This window comes from Cricetulus griseus (assembly GCF_003668045.3).
Source record: "Cricetulus griseus strain 17A/GY chromosome 1 unlocalized genomic scaffold, alternate assembly CriGri-PICRH-1.0 chr1_0, whole genome shotgun sequence".
Taxonomy (NCBI): Eukaryota; Metazoa; Chordata; class Mammalia; order Rodentia; family Cricetidae; genus Cricetulus; species Cricetulus griseus.
This window is the reverse complement of record NW_023276806.1, coordinates 92,716,475-92,742,418: the sequence shown is the minus strand read 5'-3', so window position 1 is coordinate 92,742,418 and position 25,944 is coordinate 92,716,475. Positions and strand designations below refer to the sequence as shown.

Here is a 25,944-nt window from a genome sequence, read left to right as displayed (position 1 = left end):
AAAGGCATCAAATAAATTAAAAGGACAATGAATGCACAGACATTGTCCCTTGGAACTTGAACTTAGTTTCCCTATCCAAAGCTCTAAATCTTTGAGTCAGCAGATAGGGTTTGGGGGTGGGAAAACATCTAGACATCTTCCTGTACATCTTCTAGAAAGAATATGTGTCTAGTCTGTGTATCTTTTCAGAAAATGTGTAGGCATTTAGCATAAGAGAGAAGGATCACAAATTCTTTTCCCCCTCAAACACTGAGATGAGGTTTTATTTTTGCAGAATTTTATTTTGTGTAGGAGTAAGACAGTCTCAGCTCATGTTTATTTTTATTATGTATATCTAGTTTAGGAGAAAGAAACAAACAGAATACAGGTAGAAGAATGTGTCTTTCTGCAAGATGCCTTGACTACTTGAGTCTTCCATGCCCCTGCCAGAGCTCCCAGCCCACAGAGAACAGACCCATTGCCAAGCAGGGGGAAGCCCGTTTCCACTTTACTGAGAGGAAACAGCTAATTTGGCTATGTGAGCTGAGTGACCTTGGACAGGAGCACTGCCTGTACTGGGAAGGCTTGAGGGGACTTGAGTTCTTGCCATTGCTAAAAGCTGATGATGTATTCCTGATGACTTCATCCCCAAATGGAAGTGAGCTCCCAGCTTCAGTCCTAGTGATGTCTCAGAAAAAGAACAGTTTGGAAAACATGGAGAGAAGAGATCGCATTTTCTCTTCTGAGTCAAATGAAGGAATCACTGTTCAGACCCTGGGATAAAAACACGTTCTCTACAGCAATCATGACTGCAAAGGCGCAGCCAAGAGAAAAAACGAGAAACTGTGGTGGCGTTTTTTCAGTGGGGCTCATGAAAGAATAATGTGGGAATTAAATGCCCACCCCTTTCCTCCCATTTGTTCTGACCCTTCAGACTAGTTTCTAATCATTTAGAAGAAGGGACTTGTTCCATTCCAGTTGACAGTAGCCTCTCTCCATTTAGTTCTGATCGCCATTTCCACTGGAGAAAACCGTCTTCCTGATCCATATTTATCTTCATGGCGCTCCCTTTCCCAGTGATGGGAGTGAGTATCTGAGGATGGAATGGCAGCATTGACATTCAGGCCCATTGGCCTATTCCCAAAGAAGCCAGCACACAAGAAAAAGAGACAAGGTGGGTGGAGCTGGCCCAGGCAGCCTTAGAATTGATTAAGTGTAGAGAGGTTCTTGCAGATGGTGTGTTGAAATACACATTTAGGCCGGGCGTTGGTGGCACACGCCTTTAATCCCAGCACTCAGGAGGCAGAGGCAGGCGGATCTCTGTGAGTTCGAGGCCAGCCTGGTCTTCAGAGCGAGTTCCAGGATAGGCTCCAAAGCTACACAGAGAAACCCTGTCTCGAAAAACAAAAACAAAAACAAAAACAAACAAACAAAAAAAGAAATACACATTTAGAATTTGTCTGTGGTGGCCAGGCTTGCTGTGTGTTGGTATATGAATATTCATGTCATTTAATGCAACATGATGTGGCACATAGAACCAGGCATGCATCATTGATATTGCCAGGAAAACAGTGAAAGGAAAGCCCATCACTTTTAAAGAAGAGATATTTAGAAAGGGAATCTAGAAGCTGTCTCCCAGGCCTAGGTTTGTCTCACATGAGCCAGGTAACATTTGAGAAGTACTTAAGATACTATTGCCCTGCTTCATTGATTTATTTAGTAGCTAAACATAGCAACTATACAGCCAAAAACCGATATTAGAGTACCTGCTTCATATGGCTATCGGGAACTTAATGCTTGTGTTACATACACTCTCAATGCAGTACCCAGAATAGAGTATGTGGGATGTTTGTAAGCTGAAAAAAAAATGGGGCTTATCTCACAGGTCGGTAAAGTAAAAATGGCAGTAGATACTAAAGAACGTATGGTCGAAGTCACACTAAAGTTAATGAGTTAATATGCATCTCTCATAATTAAAGAAAAGCATAGGGGCTGCACAAATACGTTCTTACAGCCATTTCTAAATGCCGAGAGAACAACAAAAAGTTACTCAGCCCCAGGCTTATGATGCTAAATGCAAAGTCAGCCATTGACAAAGCCCCATAAATGGAACCAAGATTGCTGGACAGAAGTCAAGTTTGTCCACTGCTGGCATCTTCTCAAAGATGCCAATATTTAAAGACATCTTAAGGTTAGTCATTTTCTGCATGAATTTAAGGAACTGGAGCTGTAATTGAGACAAAAACGGTTTTGCCTGTCTGTGTTTCTCCTAGGACCACTAGAGATTTGCTGTTTATGTCACTGGATGATGGTCTTGTGTTTGTTTGTATATAGAATTGGCCAGGTGGAAGTCTGTGTCTCCTTTGATTTTGCATGTCTTTCCTGGGGCTGTGGATACCTCATGCTTAAAGATAGGGTCTTGGAGAAAGATTTCTGGAAATTAGACTCTTTGACATTTATTTCTTATCATAACTAGAATTTGCTCATTTTTCTGTGTTATTTCTAACACTAACACATGCATTCACACATACATTTTAAAGTCCCACACCAATGAATTTGGACCTAGTCAGGGACTTCATTTTAGAAACCGAGTTTGAGTATTTCTTGCAATGGCAGCACAAATAACCACACAGCTGTTAAACAATGACAGCTACATCTCTGAGTGCACTAAAGCCTACACTTGGGAGTCTCAAGTGCTTACCTATTGTAAGATGTACAAGCTTCTTCTGTGAGGGCTGCCCACTGTAAAAGTGCAGATCAAAGACACGCTCCATCTTCCAGTCGGACAAGAGCTGCCTATTTGTGCAGAAAAGGATGCTATAATTCCCATTGATGTTGCACAGCCAAATAGGAAATGTGGGAGTCCTCAGCATGCTGCCCACCTGGAATGGGAAAGGAGAATGCAGATGGACATCTGGATTTTTCTGAGTAATGAAAGATGCTGACACATTCTTCTGGTTAAAAAGCAGCTCTGAGCTTCTCATTGCACATGTAGCTTGCAGGCCATTGTATGTGATATTAAAATTCCAAGCCAAAGCTTCATGGAGAATGAAATTGTACCTGTAAATGGTTTGGTAGAGTAGTAATGCCTCACTTTGCTCCAAATGGACTGTACTTCTTAAAACACAGCAGCCTTATGGAGAAGGCAAAGATTTGCTAGTTTGGCTTAAGGTGAGGTCATGTAAAGTGATATATAAATGTAGATGTGGAAAATAAGAATGCCAATTCTATCTGTGTTATTGGCTAGTTTAGCTGCTCCCAGTGTAATTCCTGAGCTTGGGCAAAGTTTCATGCAGCCAACATCAACTTTCTGACAACACTAATCATTTAGCATGTAGAGTATTGGGGCAGTATATGCATACAGTACAGTGTATTGGTTTCCTATAACCATGATGAGTTGGAATTGAGAACAGTGAAGAATTCATCCAACTTAAATTAGAAAAAGGCAAGTTTAATGCAGTGGCAGTGGGGCGAGCAGGGACAGAGTGGCCTGACATAGGATGATGGACTGTTCTGTTCGTATATGGGAGCTGCCCTCTTTTTGGTTTCCTCCAGCTTTCTGCTATGCAAATAAGGGGCTAAGCATGGAAGTTCTTATTGGTCAATTCTTGGCTCTAGGGTTTATAGGAAAGCAACTCTGTTATAAGGACATGGTTGATTTTGTTTGGTTGTTTTAAGTGATAAGATATCTCTTCCAAATATTGATACCCTATGGTTTTTATTAAGTAATGGGACTACACCAGGAAGTTTCTGGGTATTTATCTTGAGAGAGTATAAGATTTGATTCAACATCATATGGACAAACCTTAGTCTCATTAATGGTTCTATATTTTGTCCAAGTTGGCTAAGCATCATCAGGCCTTTGTCTATGAAGATGGGTGTATTTTTAGGAGTTACAATGACAGTATAGATTGGAGGCCAAAAATCATGAAAAGAGGTTATAGCCATTACTGGGCCTCAGGCTTGAAGGGTTATTGAGAGCACCTAGGAAGGAATTAAGAACTTTGAGAAAAACTCAGGGGTTTCAGACTGTATCATCAAGGTAGAATGGTGTCCCACACCTCAAGGGAAACTTTTGGGAACTGGCTAGATACTTGTGAAACAATTGTACTGCTGTTTATAAGAAACTTCACATTCAAGATTATTAAAGTAACTTGGCCACTAGTGTGGGGCATGGGGATGGGAGAGACTAGAGCCAGTGTGAAGCTAAAAAGGGGAATAATGGGGATGCAGGTTTAGGTGGGGAGAGCGATGAGAGGGTATGATAGAATCATGGGTGGATGAGGGTTAATTAGGGATGTTTGAAAAAGTCCATATGGAAACTATTTTATAAGATATATATATATATATATATATATATATATATATGTATATATATATATATATATATATATATATATATATATATATATATGTATGCATATGCTATCACAATTGCTACTGGATACCCACCATAACTTATTGCTTGAAGACACCACATACTTTGGTCACAGGACATGAAAAAACAAGTTAGAACTGACAATAAAGCTTTCAACATGATTGCTAGCTTTTATAGTATGTATTGGAAGGTGTTGTGTAGGCTTCTGGTGGTGGTGGTGCTTTGTATATGGTCATTAACAGTTTTACCTAGATGTGAACTTGTGGATTTCAATAATGCCTCAGGTGGCAAGATAACTCATGGGTATAATAGTGGCATGTGCGTTATAGGGTTAACTATCCACTTTCTGTTAGAATTCCAGGAGGAAACACACACCCGGTACTTTAAATATGACCAAGAACTCAAGGTTGGAAGCTCAAAGGCCATGGAGTGAACCGACTGCTTATATTTTGCTAAATGCCCATAGTATCAAACTGTCATCTAAATTCATATCTCTATACTCATGGACAGTAAGGATCTCAGACACCATCAGAGAATTTCTTTGTGCAGTGGATGGTGATTATTGCAGATACTTGCAACTTATAAAAGTGGGCTCACCCACACTTGGTTGGGTCCTCCCACATCAATCACTAATTAAGAAAACACCTACTGGCCTGCCTATAGCCTAATCTTATGGAGGCTTTTCTCAGCATGACCCTTATGGAGGCATTTCCCTCCTCTCAGATGACTTTAGCTCGCATCAGGTTGATATGAAACTAGCCAGCACACTCAGATTGCCCTTGATTAGAGGTATTCATTCTCATGCGGACTGAATAGTATCTGCTGTGAGAGTGTACTGGCTGGGTTAGGGATGTGTCCTTCTTAACATATTAACTAGAAGGAACCTCATTTTGTTTTAAGCACAATAATAAATGTTTTCTAGGCAACTGAAAGTGAAACACTTAAAGACAAAAGTATCTCCAGTTCACTCACAACTGAAGAATTTAAAGAAAATGAAGCAATTTGAAAGTGTCAATTTATTAGCCTGTAGTGCTTTGGTCTGTAACACATGTAATTACCTTTCAAAGCTTGCTTTTCCATAGAACAAAGTTGACTCCTGAACAAACAGCACTGAAGGACTGAGGGAAAGGGCAATGCTGGACCACCCTGTCCCAGGAACATAAGCTCTGATGTCACTTGCTCTTCCCGTCTCCATGCTGGGAAGTAGTCCTGGGCTGGTAGTCCTGGTTTCTTTAAGACATCTGGGCAGATGGAGAGCAAGCCAGTAAGCAGCACCCTTCCATTGCCTCTGCATCAGTTCCTACCTCCAGCTTCCTGCCCTGTTTGAGTTCTTGTTCTGACTTCCTTTGATGATGAACTGTGTTGTGGAGGTGTAAGCCAAATAAACCCCTTCCTCCCCAAGTTCCTTTGGTCATGGTGTTTCATCACAGCAATAATAACCCTAAGACACGGAGTATCCCACCTTCAAAGCAGGGCAACTCTACACTAACTACATGCAAAGAGAAATAGCCCTGGAGTTAGTTTCACACACATTTCTTCCAAGTTGTAAATAGGTAATTAACTATCCATCAGTTAAATGGAACACACTCTTTTCAAGGCATTCTTGTAATAGTACTTGCCTGGAGTAAGATTTATATGTATACAAATATGACATATAGGATAAGCAATTATTAATATTAATATTTTGAGACAGTTTTGGCACATAGCCTCAAACTTGCCATGTAGCCCAGGCTGGCCTCAAACTCATGACCCTCCTGCTTCTGCCTTCTAAGCGCTGAGATTGCTAAGATGTATCTTCACACTCAACTGGAACAAGGCAACCATTAATGTAAGAATGGGATGAAGTAAAAGATTGAATGCTATTTGTGATAAAGTGTCATACCATTTAAATTCAGGTAGATCTTATGATTGATTTAAAAAATCAATGGAAGCCCCTGTAAATTCTGGGTGGATGGATGAACTGCATATATAGGTATACAGACAATATGTATTAAAACATTTTTTCATAGAACATTTGTAAAATGAGCAAAATTCTGCTGGTCCTTGGTTGCACATGCCTGGCCTGGTGCTGGCACTCCAGCACTGTTACTTTATATAGCAATGCAACTGTGGTCTTTTCTGAACTCAAAGACCACTTCTGAACCCCACAATGACCAGATTTCACCTGAGCAGGCAGTGTTGCATGCCTGGAGGGAGTATGGTGGAAGGGAAATGCCCCGTATAACTATCAATGGCACTTTGGGTAACAGGAGATGAGCCTTAAGGTTACTACTGAGACAACAGCTTGTTAAAAGTAATGTAACAGGTCAGGCAGAAATGAAGATCTTCCAAAGAGACACTTGTGACTCTCTGTGTGACTATCAGACTATTAAAACAATGTATCCTAAAGAAATGGGACTTGTTCTAGGATTCTCCTGCTGGGAGAGGAAGAGGCCCCAGCCAAGGGATAAACTTAGCTCCTGGACAGAGCTTTCAACCAGTTCTAAGAATGTGTCAGGCTGCCTTACAGGACTGGAACCAGACAAGGATGGGACAATGATAGGCTGGACCACTCATTGACCGGAACTGTTTAGGTGTGCACATCCTTGCTCCTCTATTCAAGCTTTGATCACATTTATGACCCAAAGATAGGCTTAGGGGGTTGATGGATCTCTTAGTCCCCCTTTCCAATGTGGCCACACTGAGTAAGTCTCCCTTTCTGCTTTCCACTGTTAATTTAGCTCTTTTTTGTTTGTTTGTTTTTGTTTGTTTGTGGTTTTGTTGTTGTTGTTGTTTTCCGAGACAGGGTTTCTCTATGTAGCTTTGGAGCCTATCCTGGTCTGGAGACCAGGCTGGCCTCAAACTCACAGAGATGGGCCTGCCTCTGCCTCCCGAGTGCTGGGATTAAAGGCGTGCACCACCAATGCTGGTCTAATTTAGCTCTTTTAATTGGCTTACTGAAGACTGGTGACTGAACCTGGCTTGACTACAGCTGTGACCCCCACATTTGAAAACAGCTAGTCTTACAAAAATGGAAACAAAGCACCTTCTGTCTGAATCTAGTCAGCTGTCACCCCAACCCCTGCCCTGTTCTGGACACACCATGTGTCCATTTGACATTTTCCAGTTCAAGCATTTTAATTATTTTTGTATAGACATGGTTTACCAGCCACCCCTCCCCCACTGCAGGATTCTAAATATATTTTATTGGTGCGATTCCACCAATTCTGAATTTGTGCATGTTGCCATGGTAAGAAGGAAATTAAATTTGATACAGAGGTACTATAAATAAAATACCTTTCTCCTTAGGTTCACTCATTGTGTAATAAGCCCAGTCGTTTCAGTATTACCTTCAGCAACCAAACCCTCTGTCACTCAAACCTTTCTTTAAGCTTCTGTAAAATGATAAGGACAGGAAAGATGGACACATCCTAACACTAGAGAACAAGAATTGAGTCCAAGTAGGTTTTCTTTTTGTGCCACTAGTACAATGGTGCTTAGAAAGTGCCTTTGCATAATGAGCTTAGTATTACAAGCCCCAGAGCCCCAGGCTGGTAATGTGAGTGGGAGAATGGTGTCAGGAATGGTGTGCTTTCTTCATTGAGCCCTGGTGACAATACCCGTGCATAACTGTTAATGGCCTGGCTTTCCTCTCTACCAGCTGGAACACACAGTTGATGTAATTTCTCTGGCAGAGTTTGCAGGTATGTTGTAAAAACAAATTAGATCATGCTTGCAGGGTGTCACCTTGGTGACTTAGTGGCAGAGTCTAGTGACTATCACTTCATTGGTTATTTTCAAGGTTGGATTTCTTCCGATCAGGCTCTCCAAAGGGAAGATGTAAAGAGAGAAGAGGGTACCATCGGGATGGAAGTAGGCACTGCCAGGGCTGCTGTGGGAATGATTCTGGCAAGATCTAAATGACTCCAGACCCTTCTAAAAATCGGAGTTGATTTTTCTTCCCACTGGCAGGTGTAACGACAATGTGAACCTCCTAAGGCTTTCCAGATGGTGTTAGACTCAAACTGCGTTATGTTCTCACTTAGGTATTGGAGCCTCACACTCAAACTTGTACCTTCAAATAGAAAAGTAACAGGGAGGCTTCAAAATAGTGCCTCACATCGTGGGTAGCTGGCTGCTTCCTGCAGGAACTGTCAGCCTGGTGAGCTCTAGGGGGCTTGCCGTGTCATCTGATGAGAGCGCCATCTTTTTCTTCTTAAATCTCACCCACTGAGCTGTGACACTGGGACCCAAGGATATGTGTTTTTTGCAATCTCTGCAGTTTTATCACAGCGGAAGAGAAGATTGACTTGGGAAGACAAAGGCAGAGATACGGAATGGCTTTCTTCTCAGCCACAGAACCCAGCTGTTGGGCAGCATGCTAGTTGCTTTCTGAGCTCAGAAACCTTTCTTCTGCTAGGTTCTCCTCATCAGTGCATCTATTGCACCCACCAAGGACAGGACCCACCAGATGCTCTTAAAGCAATGTACACTCAGTTGCACAAATGTGGGTCTCATTCAGTGTCATCATGCCTTGGAGGGTCTCCGAGCCAGCACCATGTGTAACATCATTCTGAAACCTTTTTATTTTCTCTCTTAAGCAAATGCCTGCTCTGCAAGGTGTTTCTATTCCAGGCTAGAATGTTGTGAAATATTAAGTCAGTGCACATGGGAATTTGGTTAGCATGCATCTAAGTACTACTGAGCCTGTCCTAATGAAGGTAAAAAGTGTTGGTACCTGATAGATATGATCTGCCTGTCCAGAAGTTGGATGGGGGCAAACACTTTAGAGCATGTGACCAATTACCTGTCATTCATAAACCCATAACAGCTTTAGTGTTAAACTACTCAACTGTCATATATTTTAAAACCCCTGACACTGTCAAAATGTTAAAGCCCACCACCAATGCGTCTGTAGTAAATACTAAAGGTGGCGTAAGATCAACCTGCATTTATGGATGACTTTTAAAGTGCTAATTATAGCAAACAGTTCCAAGAAGTAGTATTTATATATTTATAATTTATTGAAAAATGACTGGCACAGCACAGTAGAGACCTTGAGCTTTGAGTGTAGATAGAACAGACTTCACAACACTGCTCTGACATGTAATTGGTCAAAGCTTTGGGCAAGGTCCTCTAACTCTCTCTGGACTTTCTAACCTCTTAACTGAATGGCAGAGAACAAACTGGATTTAGGACTGTAGCTTTGAGTTATAAGTGGAACAAGATACCATAGCTAGTGTCCATTGCTAGCACAAAGTCTGGCAAAACTAGGTGCTCTCTGCCCATGGCTGTCAGTGCTACAGCGAAAGAGCCCACTCCATACTACACCCCCTCGATGCTATCTGCCAGAGGTAGGGAGAAATACACGTGAGTGTGTGCAAAATTCTATCAATGCTTCATGAGTCTAGAATTGTCCTACTATAGGGAGATGATATGGAAAGAATAAAAAAATATTTCATGTAAAATCAACTGTGTATGTGTGTGCTTTGTACATCCATGTTTCAGAAGGTTAAATAAGATGACTGTCAGCCTGTAGCTGCTCTGTAATACATTTAAAAACAAAAAACAAAAAACCTCCAAGTGCATGACAGAAACATCATCATAAACATCCTGAGGGTTTCAAGCCCTTAGTGTACAATTTCAAGCAATTTCCACTGAGGGCGCATTTACAGGCATCTCCCTGGGGAGAGGACACTGAGTACAAGAAAGCAGTATGAAAAGTCACATTAGTCACTTTCTCAAAAGCTGGAAGCATTTTAGATTTGATTTCGACGTAGATTTAAAGTGACCCCAAGCAGTCTCCAGCCTCTGCCCTACTTCGAATTGGCAAGCAAGCCTTTGGATAGTGCCCCTGCGGTCCCCTACATTGTGCCCTCTTCCCAGCGGGAAAGCTCTTGCTTTTTTCCACCTATGGGCTGTGTGCTCTCAACTGCCTTTAAGGTCCTTGAAAACATCCTCTTCTTATTAGTGGATATTTTAGGCTCTGTAGGTAATTTTCTTTAGAGCATGGTTTAATGCCGGATCCCCGCGAATTCTTGACTCTGATGCGTGCTACCTCTTCGTGGTGGCATTTTTCTCTGATGTGCTCCTTTTCCTTAGACCAGCTTAGCAGCTGCTTTGCAAACACCTGTTCAATTTTAGCCTCGGATAAAACCGGCAGCTCTTTCCCAAAGTCTTGTCAACGTTAAAAGGGAACAAAAGGCTGCCCACCTCGCCAGCACTGGTGAGGCGAGGATACGCTGCTTTTTGTGGCTTCTCTTGAAATAGCTGGCTTCCCAGTTTCTCACACCATGGATTTAATCATGAAACCAAAAGAGTTTATTTAATTTCCTCCTTCCTTTAGAATAGTACTTCTCATCTAGGGACAATTCTACCCTCACCACCCCAAGGGGACATTTGAAATGTCTGTAAATGGGGTTGTCATCATGCGGGTAGAGCCACAGGCATCTAGTGGGTGCCACACACAGCCACAAACATTCACAACACCCAAAGCTGAGAAGCCTATGTGGGACAGAGGTTTCCTCACTGACTGTAGGGTCACCTGTGAGATTTGAGTTCACATGTCCAGTGTCCCTTAGAGGAAGTAACATTTGGAGTAAAAAATGGCTTTTTATTTATAGAACCCCATGCAAAATGATGGAGGAGGGCCTTCTGTGTATATGTTTGTCTTAGTGGTTGATAAATAAAGCACTGTTGGTCAATAGGAAAGCAAGTTAGGCGGGACTAGGAGATAAAGAGGATTCTGGGAAATGTAGTAAGGAGGAGCGTCGCCATATGATCCCATGAAGAGAGGACGCATGCTGCTGGCATCATCAATAAGTTAAGTCTTTATAAAATATATAGATTAATGGTTATGGTTGATACTTAAGACACAGCTAGCAAATAAGAAATCCTAGTCATTGGCCAGCAGTATTGTTACTAGTATTAATCTCTGTGTGTTACTTGGGTGCCCTAACGTGGCAGTGGAACTCAAGCTGTTGGTGGAGTTATCGTTACAGGTACTCTTGTTAAAGACTTAGCAATATGGAGCTCTGTGTGCTAATAGGAGTGCCTTACTCATAAAGTCAGTGCTGTCTGAGGATGCCCCAGGCATTAATAGTTCCCAGAGCTTTCTGAATGGGCTTCACATGCAGTCAGGTTAATATCATTGCTAACCAGCATTTATCAGGTGTGTTATTCTCGAACAGCAGTTCTCAACCTGTGGGTCAAGATCCCTTTGGAGGTCAAACAACCCTTTCACGGGGGTGGGGGTGGGGGGGGGTGGGGGTGGGGGTGGGGTGGGGGTGGGGGTGGGGGTGGGCACCTCAGACAATCCAAAGACACAAATATTTACATTATGATTCATAACAGTAGCAAAATTGCAGCTGTGAACTAGCAATGAAAAATACTGTTATGGTTGAGGTTATCACAGCGTGAAGAAGTGTGTTAGTGGGTCACAGCTTTATGAAGGTTGACAACCACTGCTCTAGAATAGTCAGCGTATGCCCTGTGTAGGACTGACTCATTTTTGTATCTGGACACAGATCCTCCCAACTAAGTGACGCTGAGTGAGCCTGGCTGACTGTAGCATTTGAATGCTATTCCTTGTCATCTGCAAAGGACAATTTGGCTTTCCATAGGGACTAACACACGTGATTCTGTTTGCTATAGTCCAGAGATCGGGAGAACTCAATAGTCATCGGCTCAGAAGGATAAGTGGTTGGGCAGGTCTTGCCCCTCTGAGGTCTCCAATGTCTGTGGACTACCGGGTAGGATTATTTTCTACTTCTGTAGGACCTATCTTGCCTTTGCACCAAGGCTTCTAAACATGGGAGGCATTGCCCATTGCTGGCATGTGACATAGAAGCCAGTGCCATGAGAAGAAACTTTTAAAACAAGTGTTTATTTATTTAATGCATACAAAGGAAAAGCACTTTCTTGGTTTATATCACCAAGGAGTAAAGGTTAAAAGCAGTCTTCAAATTGAGTTGATTTAAGAAAGAGAATCAATAGTAGCACAGGTGATGTAGGAGCATTACACAAGCTATAAACTACAATACTGTGAAAGAGCTTTGTCATCATAGATGAAGCACTAAAATTATTGTCATTTTTGTGCTCTATCCTTGGAATGTGATCTAGTATATTTCTCCTTATTTTTTTTTTTGTAAAACAGTATCTTGGCACATTGCTGAGATCTGAGACATACAGAATACTAGACCATAGCCATGTAGTGACTATGTATGGCTATCAGAGAAGCAAAATATGTAAAATGAACCCTTACTTCTTCCAGAGTTTTCTTCACTGTACTTACTAAAGTCTAAAGTAAACCTCCAGCTCTTCTTGAAAACGTGATAAGGGACTATGACTGTAACCTATCTGTCCAGGATGTACCAGGGTTTAGTCTTTAGCATGCATGTAGTGAGTTCTTTGTAGCCATTAAGTGCACTAAAGACCAGATTCTCACCAACATATAAAGATAAATGAGAGAAAGATTCCAGGAGAGCAGCAGAGGATTACACATGGGGAAGGAAGGAGAAAGAATAAGTTCTGAAAAGACAGACCACTGGATAACGGGAGTGAGTGAATTTCTCTTAGTTTATTTGGCACTTCTCATTTTTTTTGTATGATGTACCTGGATTATACAATTAAGGAACAATAAGGAAACTTTCAAAACACATTTGTGCATAGAAGCTATCAGCCCGCCACAGTAAAATGCTATTTTCTTGATGTCATCCAGACCCATGCATAAGATGTCGGGTTTGTGAATAACACACACATGGGCACAGGTGGAGAGGCAGGTGAGGTTATGGATTTGAAGATATCTTGTGAGAAATTCTGTACACATGAAGGGCATCTATAGCAGGAATATGAGAACTGACAGACAGAATAGGTGCTGAGCAGGACTTTGTTTAATACCATGGTTAGGACAGGAAGGGCATGGGCGCCTCCATCAGCAGGAACTGTCTTGAGGTAGTGTCAAGGTTACTCCAAAGAACTGCTGCTTCCCACAGTCCTTGCCTCTCCTGTGGTCAGGATGAAAACCTTGGTGCAATACCTCCTAAGCAATTTTGGTTCGTCCCTTAGTCTCTATTTGTACATGGTTTGCTTTCTGGGCATCAGAAGTTGTACATCCCCTGAGCTGACGTTGGTGGCGCACGCCTTTAATCCCAGCACTCGGGAGGCAAGGCAGGCGGATCTCTGTGAGTTCGAGACCAGCCTGGTCTACAAGAGCTAGTTCCAGGACAGCCTCCAAAGACACAGAGAAACCCTGTCTCGAAAAACAAACAAACAAACAAACAAAAAAAAAAACAAAAAATGGGGCCACCATTCTAGTATTTTTTTTTAAAAAAATGTTCAGCAACAGGAAGCATATGTATATTCATTTGCATAAATAAAGGATTCGGAGGACACCTGGGACTGTGGCTACCTGGACATGAAAGGGAACATCCGTCCATCTGTGTATTTCAAATATTGTTTCTCAATAAGTGTTCTCATGTGGCTTTCATTATATATACTTTGTAGGCATTAAAATATGTGAAATAAAGTACGAAGAGCAAAGAATTGGATGTTTCCATGTAGACCCTGAGTGTATATGTGTGTGTGCATGTGTGTGTATTTGTGTGTGTGTGTGTGTGTGTGTGTGTGTGTGTGTGTGTGTGTGTGTATGATGGGAGGGTGGCATACCTAAGGTACCAAAAGGGAAATGAGGTTCCCTTGAGTGGATATAGACACTTTTATCCCTTGAGTGGATATAGACACTTTTAAACATGACAAAATGCTTACATCCTGGCTCTAGAGTTAAGAGTCCAAACACACTAACCTGTGAGAGTCGGTCATGCTCAGAAGAGTCTTTACCCCACTGCAAGTAGCCAATATCACTGCGGGTCAGGACTCCATGTAATGTTTCCTCAGAGCTTCCTTTCTCATAGCCATTGAAGACATTTGGACTTGCTCTCCCAGTCAAAATCATGTTTATAACTGCCTAGAATGAATAGTTTGTTAATATTTACATTTTAGGTAGCAATGAAACAAAGACTGTCTTCTTTAAAAAGTGTTACAGAAATGGTCTGGGGTGCAGCTCAGTGGCAGAGGCTTGCCTCTCAGGCTTAAGGGCCTAGATTCAACCCTCAGCACAAAAATATTTTAAAAAATCATTTTAAATGCCCATTTTTTTTTTACTAAAAAGAATGCAGCTATGCAAACACAGTTCTGTAAAAGCATATGTGTGATATGAAATTGGTAGAATTAAAACCATAGTTTTTTTTTTAACTTTTTTCCCCTGAGTCTTACTCTAGAACTCCCACCCACTTACTTGCTGAAATTCTTGTGTATTTGTTTTAAATGTGCTTCCCATTGTTGTGACTTAGGAAGCATGGAGCTGAAATGTTATATGCCATTTGTTTTGTTGGATATTAAGGATACCTGGTGAGTCTTGTTAAGGCATCTCTGTTTTTGAGATCTCCTGCTTTAGGAAGGACTGTGGAAGCCAGAAGGTAGGGGCTGGGATAGCAATATTTCATCTCTCAAAGACAGCGTGACCAGGTTTTGCTCAAGGAGAAAATGGATTCATTAAAAAGCAAGCCTGATTCAGAGTCTACAAAAAGAAATGTGAAGTCCTCCCACCTACCTGTCTGCACAGGATGTTTCCAGCACGAGCTTGCAAGAGATGAGTGGTGGTGATATCCAGGTCTTTCTGAAGCCTGAAGGATGAAGGGAGCTGTCAGCATCTGACCCCAAACAGTGATCATATCAGGGAATACAGCCATAACAAGGCCACTGTCCCTTGCTCATGCCTTTCATGTTTCTACATCCCAGGGGACTAGGACCAGGGCTTCAGGGGTGATGGAGAAGCTATGGTTTGAAGGATGAAGTAAGGAACAAGTGGTAAGGAAGGAGGAAGACATGACACTCGTGAGGATCCATTCTTTCTCACACTGTGGGTTCTGTGGCTCAAACTCAGGTCCAAAGGCCTGGTGACAAGTGTATTTTACCTGTTGACCCATCTTGCCAGCTCCCTACTCCCACTTTACTCCTTATTTTGAATGAAAATCAAGCTAAGTTGCACATTCTGGCCTTAAACTCACCCTGTAACCTAGGCAGACCTTGAAATTGTGGTCCCCTTCAATCAGCCTCCTGAGTGGCTGGGTTTACAGGCCTGTGAAGGCATGTCAACTACATCTTTATCATAGTAAATGACTTAAAGGATTTGCCTACTTATTAATATTGAAGATATTAATGGGAAGAATATTAATATTAATATTTATAAACAGGGATACACTTAAAAACATGTTGATTTAAATGAACTTACTAACCAGATAATAGATAACAGCATAGCCCATACAACTGTGACTGCCATAAAAGACAAGTTTCAGGAACACCGGGGAGATCTTGTAATTCTTCCCTCCTAGGAGCCCCTACCATTTGTCTGACTCTCAAAACCTTGTGTCTTTTTCAGAGTCTGCCTCTTCTGTGAAACTTTCTGTGCATACTGTAGGACCCTTCCACCTCTAGAATCCACCAGGAGTCATTATCCCTACACCACTTCAGGATGTCAGGGATGCCTGGGTTTCATCCACTATTTCTTGGTGTATCTATTATCTTCCCCAGAGTGAAACCCACAGAAGATGAGCGACTCATCACCTCTTATTTATACATCTCATGTGCCAAGAACAGAGCTTTGCATAACATAGACAAAAGTTAGAATCTGAGGGTATATTTTTGTGGAAAATAAAATATTCACAAAAGACACCTTGCCTATTCATATGGATGAATCAACTAAAGAATACAGTATGCAGAAGAATAACTATTGGATAAAATATGGAATGAGAATATTTTCCCACTGAGTCCATGTCTATGTGATCACAATCCTACTGTAGGCAATGACCACTCGGACATTTGTGAAATTTACCTCTCAAATGTTCTGGAGAAGACCAGGCTGTACAGGAACAGAATGACACCGTGGCTTCCCTCTCCTTTGAACTGTGAAAAACAAGACCAATGTCTTTGCTTAAAAGCACTGCAGATACAGGGCACATGTGTGGATGTGACTTTAAGGTCTTAGATATAAGAAAAGCCCACCCCCTTCCTAGTTACTGGAAGAGTGGAGGCTGTCTTCTTCCCAGCCACTTCCTTCTTCACTTGAAAGCCACCAATGGACCAACCTTCTCTTGGTCTTCAACTTAGCCTTTCTTTCTTCTATTTCTGTTTAGTGATTCTCTTTACATCATGGCTACAGTCTGTTCCCTAGCAGGACCCTTGATGCTACACCGAGCTGACCTGATTTGCTGACTATGTCTTTTGTGGTTACCCCGTTGAATTCAGAAGGAACAGGAGACTCAAAAAGAGCTTTGGCATTGACAGGTGCATAAAGGCAGCTTTATCTATCAGCTTCTTTAGTTTTAGTATCCTTTAGTCTTATATACAACTTTCAGCAAATATTACATCCTCCCTCCCCCGGGATTTGTTGCAAAGGTTAAATGCAATAATGTACAGTACACAGCTTGGTTCTTGGAACATTCTGGATCCAAAGAATCTGTCCCTCTTTAAGGCTATTCTGCTTAGAACTTTCAAAAGGTAGTTTGTGACCCCCTTTTGATCATATTCAAACTGTCTGATCAAAAACAAACCTCTCAGTGTCTAGCCTTAGCTGTCAGTATTCTCTTCACTGCAAATCAGCCCCTTGGCTGACCTTCCAGGTACCCAGAGCTAAAGCCTCCTTTGAAAGTACAGCAATAAGCAGGCTTTTGACAAGACATTCCTTTTTTCTCACGGATTAGTGTATCTACATGTGTATCTGTAACCTGGTAGAGCACAGAACCCTCAGGCCTGAGAAGAGGTCTAGTGGCATAGCAGGTTGACAGGAATTAAAGTGAGTATTCTTCAGGGTGTAAGAGAAATGGGCAGTGTGGGGCCTGAGGCTAACTGGAAAACTGCTGGGTGTTAGTTACCTAATTGCTGCTACAACAATACCACAGACTTGGTGGCTGAAAACAACACTTAGTTGTAATATAATGTTTCAAGCCCCATATGGGTCTTAATGGGCACAGCTGAAGTGACTACTAACCTGGGTTCTGATGGAGCATGGCCTCTTCCATCTTTAAGTATCTGTCCTCATTTCTTCGTCATGGCCCACCACTAGTCTTTTCTCTAGGCTTATGCCTCTCTAGCATTCCTACCTCCTTCTTTCCATTTGTAATGACACTGTGGTTAAGTAGGCCCACCACTTGGGACCTTCTGACAGGGGGATGACTGTTGACACCCTCCTCCCCACCTCCTTGATCAAGTGAAATGCTGAGGTCCTAAGCCCCCTCCTCCTGCCCTGCAAACATACAGATAGAAGTTCCTAGAAATGTGAGGTGGGAATGAGGATGTCAACAGTCATCCCCCTGTCTCAAGGTCCCAAGTCACACCTGCCAAGTCCCTTTTACCAGGTGTGACTCTCCATCATTCTCTCAGCTTATCTGTCGGGATCAGTAGCCTGCCAGTCAACTGAAGATGTAAAAGAATGGAAGCTCAGTGTTGCCATCTTTTCTGGGATAAATTCTGATTCCATGATTCTGGTATGAAATTTCCTGATTGTTTTTGACATGTACAGATTCAGATGTGAAGAGCTGTGATGCTATGCAGGCTCGCACTCAGCTCATATGAGAAGGGATTGATTTCCTAGGGTGGCTATCATACTTTATCAGAAAATCAAATGTCCTAAAATAATAGGAATCCGTATCCTAACAGATTTGGGAAGTTGAACTTTAAACCAAGATTCAGCATAGGGCAATACTTTCTCTGACGGTCCTTGGACAGGTCCTTCCTGAATCTTTATACATATACATTGTTTGCTGAAGCCATTGGCACTTGTTGGCTCTCAGGCCCATTGCTGAGACTTCTCTCTGTCTTATAGCACTCTTCCCCTGAAGCAGTCTGCAAATTTCCCCACTTACAAAAATGGCAGTCATTGGATTCCAGCTCACCCTGATCCAACCTGACCTCTTCTGAACTTGACTACATCTTTAAATGACTACATTTTCAAACAAAGGTCACATTCCTAGGAACTTCAATCTGTATGTTTGCAGGGCAGGAGGAGGGGGCTTAGGACCTCAGCATTTCACTTGATCAAGGAGGTGGGGATGAGGGTGTCAACTGACAGCAGTAGTCCTCCTGCCCACATGTAGCCCTCAGATCTCTATGCTGAAATCTCTGTCTAAATAAAATGGGATGCAGGACAGATACAATTGATAGTAAGTAGGATTTGATTAAGGTCTGTTGATTACAGCGTATAGCCTTACCCAAGGATCTCCTTCACTCAGGAAATGGTGCCTGCTCCTTCTTAGTGGGGCTGTAGTAAGAGCCAGCTTGGACTGGCTGACTCAGGTGGCCCTCATGTCTGTCCACCAGGACTACATAGGCCTCATGGGTTTAAGGCATCTTCTATTCATACCTGCCTAATGCTTTGTTTTTGATGGGGAAACATGTTTGTAGCCCCAGCTCAGATCTTCTGCTTGAAACCCTGTCTACATTAGTTTAACCAAGATTGTCGACAGTGTGTATATGTAAGTACTCACACCTAAGCTCTCTGCCTTTCTTGCCTTTGCAGTGAGTTTTATAAATCTCACTTCTGCCCATGTACTCTGTAGCTCATGGCTTCATGGTTAGTCTGCTAATTACTTCTGCTTACCCTGTAGGTTCCTAACTCTTCAGAAAGCCATGTTTCATTTTCTTTTCTTCGTCTTTAACAAACACCTTCCACTTTTCTACCATTATTATCTACTACTTTGTCCCCTTCTTACCCAGGGCAGAAAAGAAACAGTGCAGTGGTGCATATTGTCACAGTGCCATTAGGAGAGGTGAAAAGAAGCTGCCTTTGCCAGGCTCTAAGTCACTTACTTGAAGTCAGTGTGAAGGATTTTTCACGCAGCTTAGTTTCCCTCCATTTTGTTTGTTACTCATTAGATGAGGTAAGCCTGCTTTGACATTCTCTCCTCTCAAAAGAAATCCTGTATATGGCCTGAAAGGTGCTATTTTCTGGGATTGATTAGCTGAAGAAAAGGAGGCATCCATGAGTGGCCTCTGTGTGATCTGGCCTCTTTCCAGGCTGTGAGGAGGGAAAAGTGGGCTTGTCTGTCTCTTGTTCCTTAGCACTCAAAATGACCCAGTTTTCTTAACAAGCAAGAATGAAGATCTCTGTAAGATCAGTTCCACAGAAACAGATTACCTCAACATTTAAACACTTACACATTGTAAATGATCATAGATGAATTTCTCAGTGGCTTCTTTGTCTGAAAATTCAAACAGCTGGAGCTACAGATCAGGAGTTGAAGATAAAAATGAGAAAGAAGATGAAAGGCATCTCTAAGAGATATCATTTCGCTGTTATTACCTAAAGGGAGGCTTTTGTTTCATTACAAAATCACATTGCTAAAAACTGACATCAAACACAAGGCCACATAAAACATACATGGTAAAGCCTGGTGGTGATGGTATCCATGTTATATCCCCCAATTTTGAGTCACTATGATATCTCAAATAATAAAACGATCAGCAGATATTTTCCCAGATAAAGTTTAACTATCTTTATGATAACAGATAAAGGCAGTTAAAGCTGATTTCAGATGTGGATTTCTTTCTAAGGTAGTGTGTATCAAACCCAGAGCTTAGCAGCATGTTTTACCACTAAGATATACTGAACTGAAGCCCACTAGCCCAAATGCGGTACATTCTTGATTCAAGTGAACTTTAAGGAGAAATTCACCATTTTGGCCGCCAGTCACTTACAGCCATTAGTAATTGAATCCTCTGCAGGTACCTTTGGTTAATTTGGGTCCTCAGTGGGACCATGTGCACACTTAAGCATCACTGACCCTTTAGCTAACGCAATGGCTGGAGTGCACTTACCCTCTCAATGAAGTTGTCACTAGAGTAGTCAAGAATGGAAGTGCTATGGATGTCTTTGTTGACAAAACAGATGACAGCCTTCTGAGTGGCTCCTGCAGTCCATAGAATTCCAGCTAGCACGGCAGCTAGGGCTTGCTCCTGCTCACGCTGGCTCAGGTTACATAGACTGCTAGGCAGGCATTGAGGGAAGAAAACAATGGAGTGAGCTACCTAGCCTCTGATGCTTATGTCCTTTTCTGCATATGGGGGGACAGCTCCCCTCTCAGCCTGCAATATGAGGGTGTTGCAGGATAGTCTGATCTTTCTGCTTGGACTGTAACTGCACATTAATCCTCTCAATAACACCAGCCTGTCTCATCTTATGTGTTCCCCTGTTGTCTGTCTCTGAAAGCCAAAACGGGTCACCTTGAATGTGTTGCCAATGCACACAGTCATTTTTCAAGTTCAATCCCAAATAATCCTTGCAGTTTCACCTCCCACATGTTCACTTTGCAAAACCTCTTCCCAGATGGAACCCCAAGGACTCCCTGCACATTTCATTCCTGTGTCTTTCCCTCGAGCACGTGTACCTTCTGTTTCCACAGCCTCCCTTGCCACCTGGTCACATCAGCTCACCCTTGGCCATCACTCACCTCATCAGGTACTTTGCACATATTTCCTCGTTTAATCCATGAAAGTGCTCTATGGCATTGCTAGATTTGTTCCATTTTAGAGGTGAGATACAGAAGTTGAGTCATAAGGGCCATCTGGGTCCTTTACTATCACACCTCAGGGCACACCAGTGCCCCAAGGACTTCCAGCTTCTCTGGGAAGTGGGAACAACCTTTTTATGCTTTTTTCCCCCAAATTTTAACATGTGGTTCACACACACACACAAAAAAAAACACTGACAGAGACCAGCAGTTGTTTTTATTGTTTGCCTAGCTCTTTGATGGGATAGAATAACTGCAAAGCTTGCACAGATAGAGTGACAGAAAGACAACGTGCTTACAGGGAGGAGAGGGAACTTGTGACAGGGAAGGTTCAGGAAGGTTACCTGGAGCAGGGCTCCCAGAGCAGTGGCTTATTTACATGTATTCAATGTTTTAGCCCAGGCCAGCTGCTAGGTGTATGCCTATGTAGTAAATGGGGGTGTGTTTTCGTTAAAATCTTTTGTGCTCTCATATTATGGGTATGTCCCCATCTACTTTGGGTCCTGCTCCTTGTGGTTCCAACTTTTCAACTTTTCCAATGGCTAGGAGTCACTTTGCCCAGAAATAACTGAGTGCTGTACTTTCCCTTTGGAGGGCCCTAGCTGATGACTGGCTGGGGTGGGAGGTATGGAATCCTTGCCTCTCAGCTGAACGTGGGCAGACTGAAGAGCAGTGTGTGTTCCCTAGCTCTGCCTAACATGTCACTGAGATGTCTGGGGACCACCCCATCCTTAGGTGTTTCTCCCTCCTGGTCCTGCTTCCTCACCCTCTTATAGAGGCCTCCTGAGGACACCCCCTTAATAAATCCCTTACATAAAGAATTTACAACCTGGGCTCTGCTTCTGCTGGGCATGGCTATTCCTGATCTTAGAATGTGTTGCACCTTGAGCTCCTGTTTTGGGCAATAACTTATCTTGCTGGAGGATAGATAGATGTCTCTGGCTGATTTTTAATCCTTTAATATCTAACATGGGGATCATTAGAGAGGCTTGTTAGTTTCTAAGTTTGAGCTGATTCTGTAACAAAAGGCAAGTACACAACAGTGTTCCATGTCAGCAGGTTAAGTAGGAAGATGGCTCCTTCATTTGTCAGCTTCTTCATCGCTGCTCAAGTCTCTGTAGGGATGTTATGTTGGGCCTTTCCATCTAATGTGGGAAAATCAGCACACCTGAAACCTGGTGTTTCACTTTACTTGGCACGTGGTCTGCAGTAGGACATTGAATCTGTCAAGCTTATTCTGTAAGTGAACACTGAATGTGACCTCAGGATCACCCTCCCCTGGTTAATGCAGCGCCTCTGGGAGAACCTGAGCCATTTCTGTCTTAAAGGACAGGCATCCTTCCTGAAGCAATTTCATTGTGACTGTTTAGCATGTGAAGATGCTAGGTCATTAGGCCACCTTTTATGTGGTAACCACAGTCCTCTTACCTGTGAAGGTTGCAGTCTTTCTCCTCTCTAGAAAACAGTAAGTATTTGATGAGGGTACCTTGTACAGCCATCTGAATGCTCTGGGCACCTCCCTAAAGTGGGTTAAAAGGACAGTGAGTTGGAAGACTGGAACTGGGTGGGACTGTTCCAGTGGAACCCCAGTGACAGCATGACAAAAAGTCAATCTCGGAACTGGATGCTGTCCTTGTTTGTGCTTCTCTCCAACCTTCCCTTCATGCTGTCTCCTGGAGCTTAACAAAAAGGTCCTACTCCTCTGTGTCACCTTCTCTATGGGCTATGGCTGGATGCCATCAACAAGCTAGCATCAACAGTGACAAGCTTCCTGTGGTGCCTTCAGCCTGGTGCCTGGGGACCAAGGTCCTCTCCTTCCAGCCATCACTGGGCCTTGCTTCATACCACACTTTTACATCTGAAGGTGGCAAGAAACCAGTTGACTAGCTCCTGAAATCTAGGTGTGATTAGTGATTATTGACATGAATTACTAAAATTTCAAACAAGCCAGAAAGGTTTTCTAGAATTCTTTCTGCCTTGTGAATCTTTCTGGGGGCTTGAAATTTGGAGAGAAGCAGCACAATGAGAATTGAGAAGATTGGAGGGATAAAGAGATGCGGACTTGGTTAGAGCCTAAACAATATTTGGTAACATTAAAAAGCCTTTTATCATTCATAGCTGCACATTCATTTCTACATTTGATTATAATGACACGTGCATCCATAAAGAAGCTTAGACCAGCAAGATGGGACTAGGAACTGGAAATGACTAAGCCAGCTGTCACCTTTTCTACTTGTAAAGCAAAAGCCAGATCAGAGAAGGGACTGTGAAACTTGAAGTGTGCCTTCCTCCAGTCACTGCCCAGGACATGGGTGGTATTTCCAAAGAGACTTCTTTGCAACACCTGAAAAAAGGGGTAAAAAGAACAGTGAATTAAATGATTCAGCCAAAGGGAATTCCTCCTGGGCACAACCCTCTTGGTGAAGTCATTCAGTCTTGTTCTAGATTTGTCTCAACCTTGGGTTTCAGTTTTCACTGTAAAAAGTCCTGGGTAAAACTTTCACATCAGGTTTTCTTAGGGCACTGTCCTGGAAATTTTGATGTGTCTGGTTGTGTCTCTGTGTCTCATTTCCTCTGTCAGCCAGCTCTACTGTGTGTTCTAACATGGGCCACTGCTCTTGGGCCTCTTGCCCCATTATCTGACTCTATAATGTCTATTTCTCCCATCACTGAGATTTTCTCTCTTGATCCAGGGGAGGAGATGGAATAGATAGGACCCCATATTCCTGTCCTTACTACAATAGTAAATGATTTCAACAATGTTCACCAACAATCTTGGATGTTTTCCTGGACACTATACAGTATACTGAGATCTAGCAGGGACTTTCCAGAAAAAAATAAAAAAGGAACAAGTTGGTATTAAATCAAACCCATGAAGAAAAGGGAGGGATCCATTTTGTCGTCACTGTGACAAACTATCATTTTTGCTCATGGGTTCAGACAATTTAATCCTATATGTTTATCTGTTTAATCCCATATTTGTGGGGAAAGATGTGGCAGAGCAGAACAGCTAGGAAGTGTAGATGGGAATGTTGGAGCTTGGCTATGTTTCCTCTTCCCCTCTTACTTTGTCAGGGCCTCCAGCACATAAGACAGGGCCATTCACATTCAGGAAAGGTCTTTCACCACAGTACATTCCTGAAAGCCCTCACAGGCATATTTCAAGGTCTACATCAGTCTCTTAGGTGGTTCTAAATTGAGTCATATTTATAATGAAAATTAAGTGCCTCACCATTCATATTCAAAAACTTAACAGTCACAGCACATACTTAATATGGCTCGAGATTTAGCTACGCTAGAAGTCCAATACTCCGAAACTATGCACAGGCTACAATATGTGACATCCCATAGGATGGTAAAGTGCCATGAAATAAAAAAGGGAGGACAGAATATTGAAGTTGAATTACTCAGAAAGGCTTTGTGGCAGGGCCAGATTTGAACAAGGCTGGAAAATGCATGCGTTAAGAGTTTTATGTGTTCCAGGCATGGGACTAAGTTTGGAGCAAGTTACAATTACTATACTAATTTAATTCTGGGAGTAAGTACTGTTACTTGGCAGGATCTGTAAATACATGGGAGGCAAGCCAGTGAGGAATTGTATCTATTGTGTTAGCCAAGGCAAGAATGCCCACTAAAAGTGGCTGGGATCCTGGGCTGTATAAAGAGGAGAAGCGAGATGACTGTAAGCATTCACATTTCTGCTTCCCAGCTAGGGCAGGTTATGACCAGCTGCTTCCAGCCCCTGATGTTTTGACTTCTCCACCATAATTTGCTGCCTTACAAGTGGAAATGAACTCTTTCTCCTTGAGCTGTTTCTGTCAGTCTTTTTTATTTTATTTTTTTATTTTTAAATCACAGTCCATGCTTCCTGGCTGTTTTTTCTCTGTCGTGATGTCCCCATGATAGAATAAAACCCTCTGATGCTGTGAGACAAACTTAATAGAAGAAATTAAGACACTTAGCATCCTCCTTGTATCTAGTTTGGGGAGCTGGAGGCAGAGAAGGGAGGTACTTTCCATCACCAAGTTAGCAGAAACAATGAGGTTGCACCCATTCCTCTATTATGTCACCCAGTTTGATTCTATATGTTCCATCTTAATGTTTTATTTTTGTGTGCATCTCACTGCTCAATTAGTACTTTCATTAGATTAGGTTGCTTTTGTAATTTAGCAAAGGCTTGTTGTAAAAGAACACTTTTACCACTTCCTCTAGTGAGAAGCAAAATTACTTGTCATATGTCATCAGAGAAATAAAATAGAAGTTGAACAGTCTTAAGGATCATAGCTGGAGTCTGCTGCTGTAACTTGACTCTTCATCATTAGAAATGTGAGAGTTTTCAAAGAGGAGTGACTATGTACTATCTGTCCTTTGCAGAGTCTATGCCTGCGTGTTGCTGGCAGTTCTCTTGTCCCACCAGGTCCTGCTGCCCTTCTGCCCCAAATAAACACACAGAGACGCTATATTAATTATAAAACTGTTGGTCAATGGCTAGGGCTTCTTATTGGCTAGGTCTGTCTTAGTTATTAACCCATTTCTATTAATCTATGTATTTCCACGTGGTCTTGGCTTACTGGAGAATGCTCAGACCTGTTACTCCTTTGTGGTCTACATGGCAACTGGTTTTTGGTGGGCTCTCCCTGCCTACCTTTCCCAGAATTCTCCTCTTCTCCTAGCCCTGCCTATTTTCCTGCCTCTCTGGCCAAACAGTGTTCTATTCATCAACCAATAAGAGAAACACATATACAGAAGGATATCCACCATCACCCATGGCCTACCAGAGTGGGGAAGCCTCCTCCAAGATAACAGCTTTGTAGTATGTTATTTAATGCCACATCCCTAGGAGCAGAGGTACTCACCCACACTCTGAGAGAGTCTGAACAGAGAGGAAGATGGGCTCATGTCACAGGTGTCCTGGGATTGAGAGGTGAGAAATTAGGAGGGGGCAAAGGGTGACACAAACACTGAGAATGGCAAGAACATGTGACCTGATCCAAGAGGGCTTTAAATATCATACTGATGGGCTGGAGGGATAGCTCAGCCGTTAAA

The 25,944-nt window shown here is 42.4% G+C and overlaps 1 protein-coding gene across 1 annotated transcript in view; it reads right to left on the bottom strand.

Moving 5' to 3' along the window:
* Nucleotides 1-929: 929 nt before the first annotated feature.
* Nucleotides 930-25,944, bottom strand: part of Mindy4b (MINDY family member 4B) — a 33,697-nt gene continuing 8,682 nt past the window's right edge. Inside the window, exons 4-12 of the mRNA XM_035451582.1 lie at nt 23,123-23,242; nt 22,327-22,418; nt 20,207-20,372; nt 19,547-19,612; nt 16,227-16,297; nt 14,946-15,018; nt 14,139-14,300; nt 2,681-2,861; nt 930-1,072 (exon numbers count right to left, since the gene is read on the bottom strand). Coding sequence (XP_035307473.1) covers nt 930-1,072; nt 2,681-2,861; nt 14,139-14,300; nt 14,946-15,018; nt 16,227-16,297; nt 19,547-19,612; nt 20,207-20,372; nt 22,327-22,418; nt 23,123-23,242 — 1,074 coding nt within the window. The remainder of the gene's footprint in view (nt 1,073-2,680; nt 2,862-14,138; nt 14,301-14,945; nt 15,019-16,226; nt 16,298-19,546; nt 19,613-20,206; nt 20,373-22,326; nt 22,419-23,122; nt 23,243-25,944) is intronic.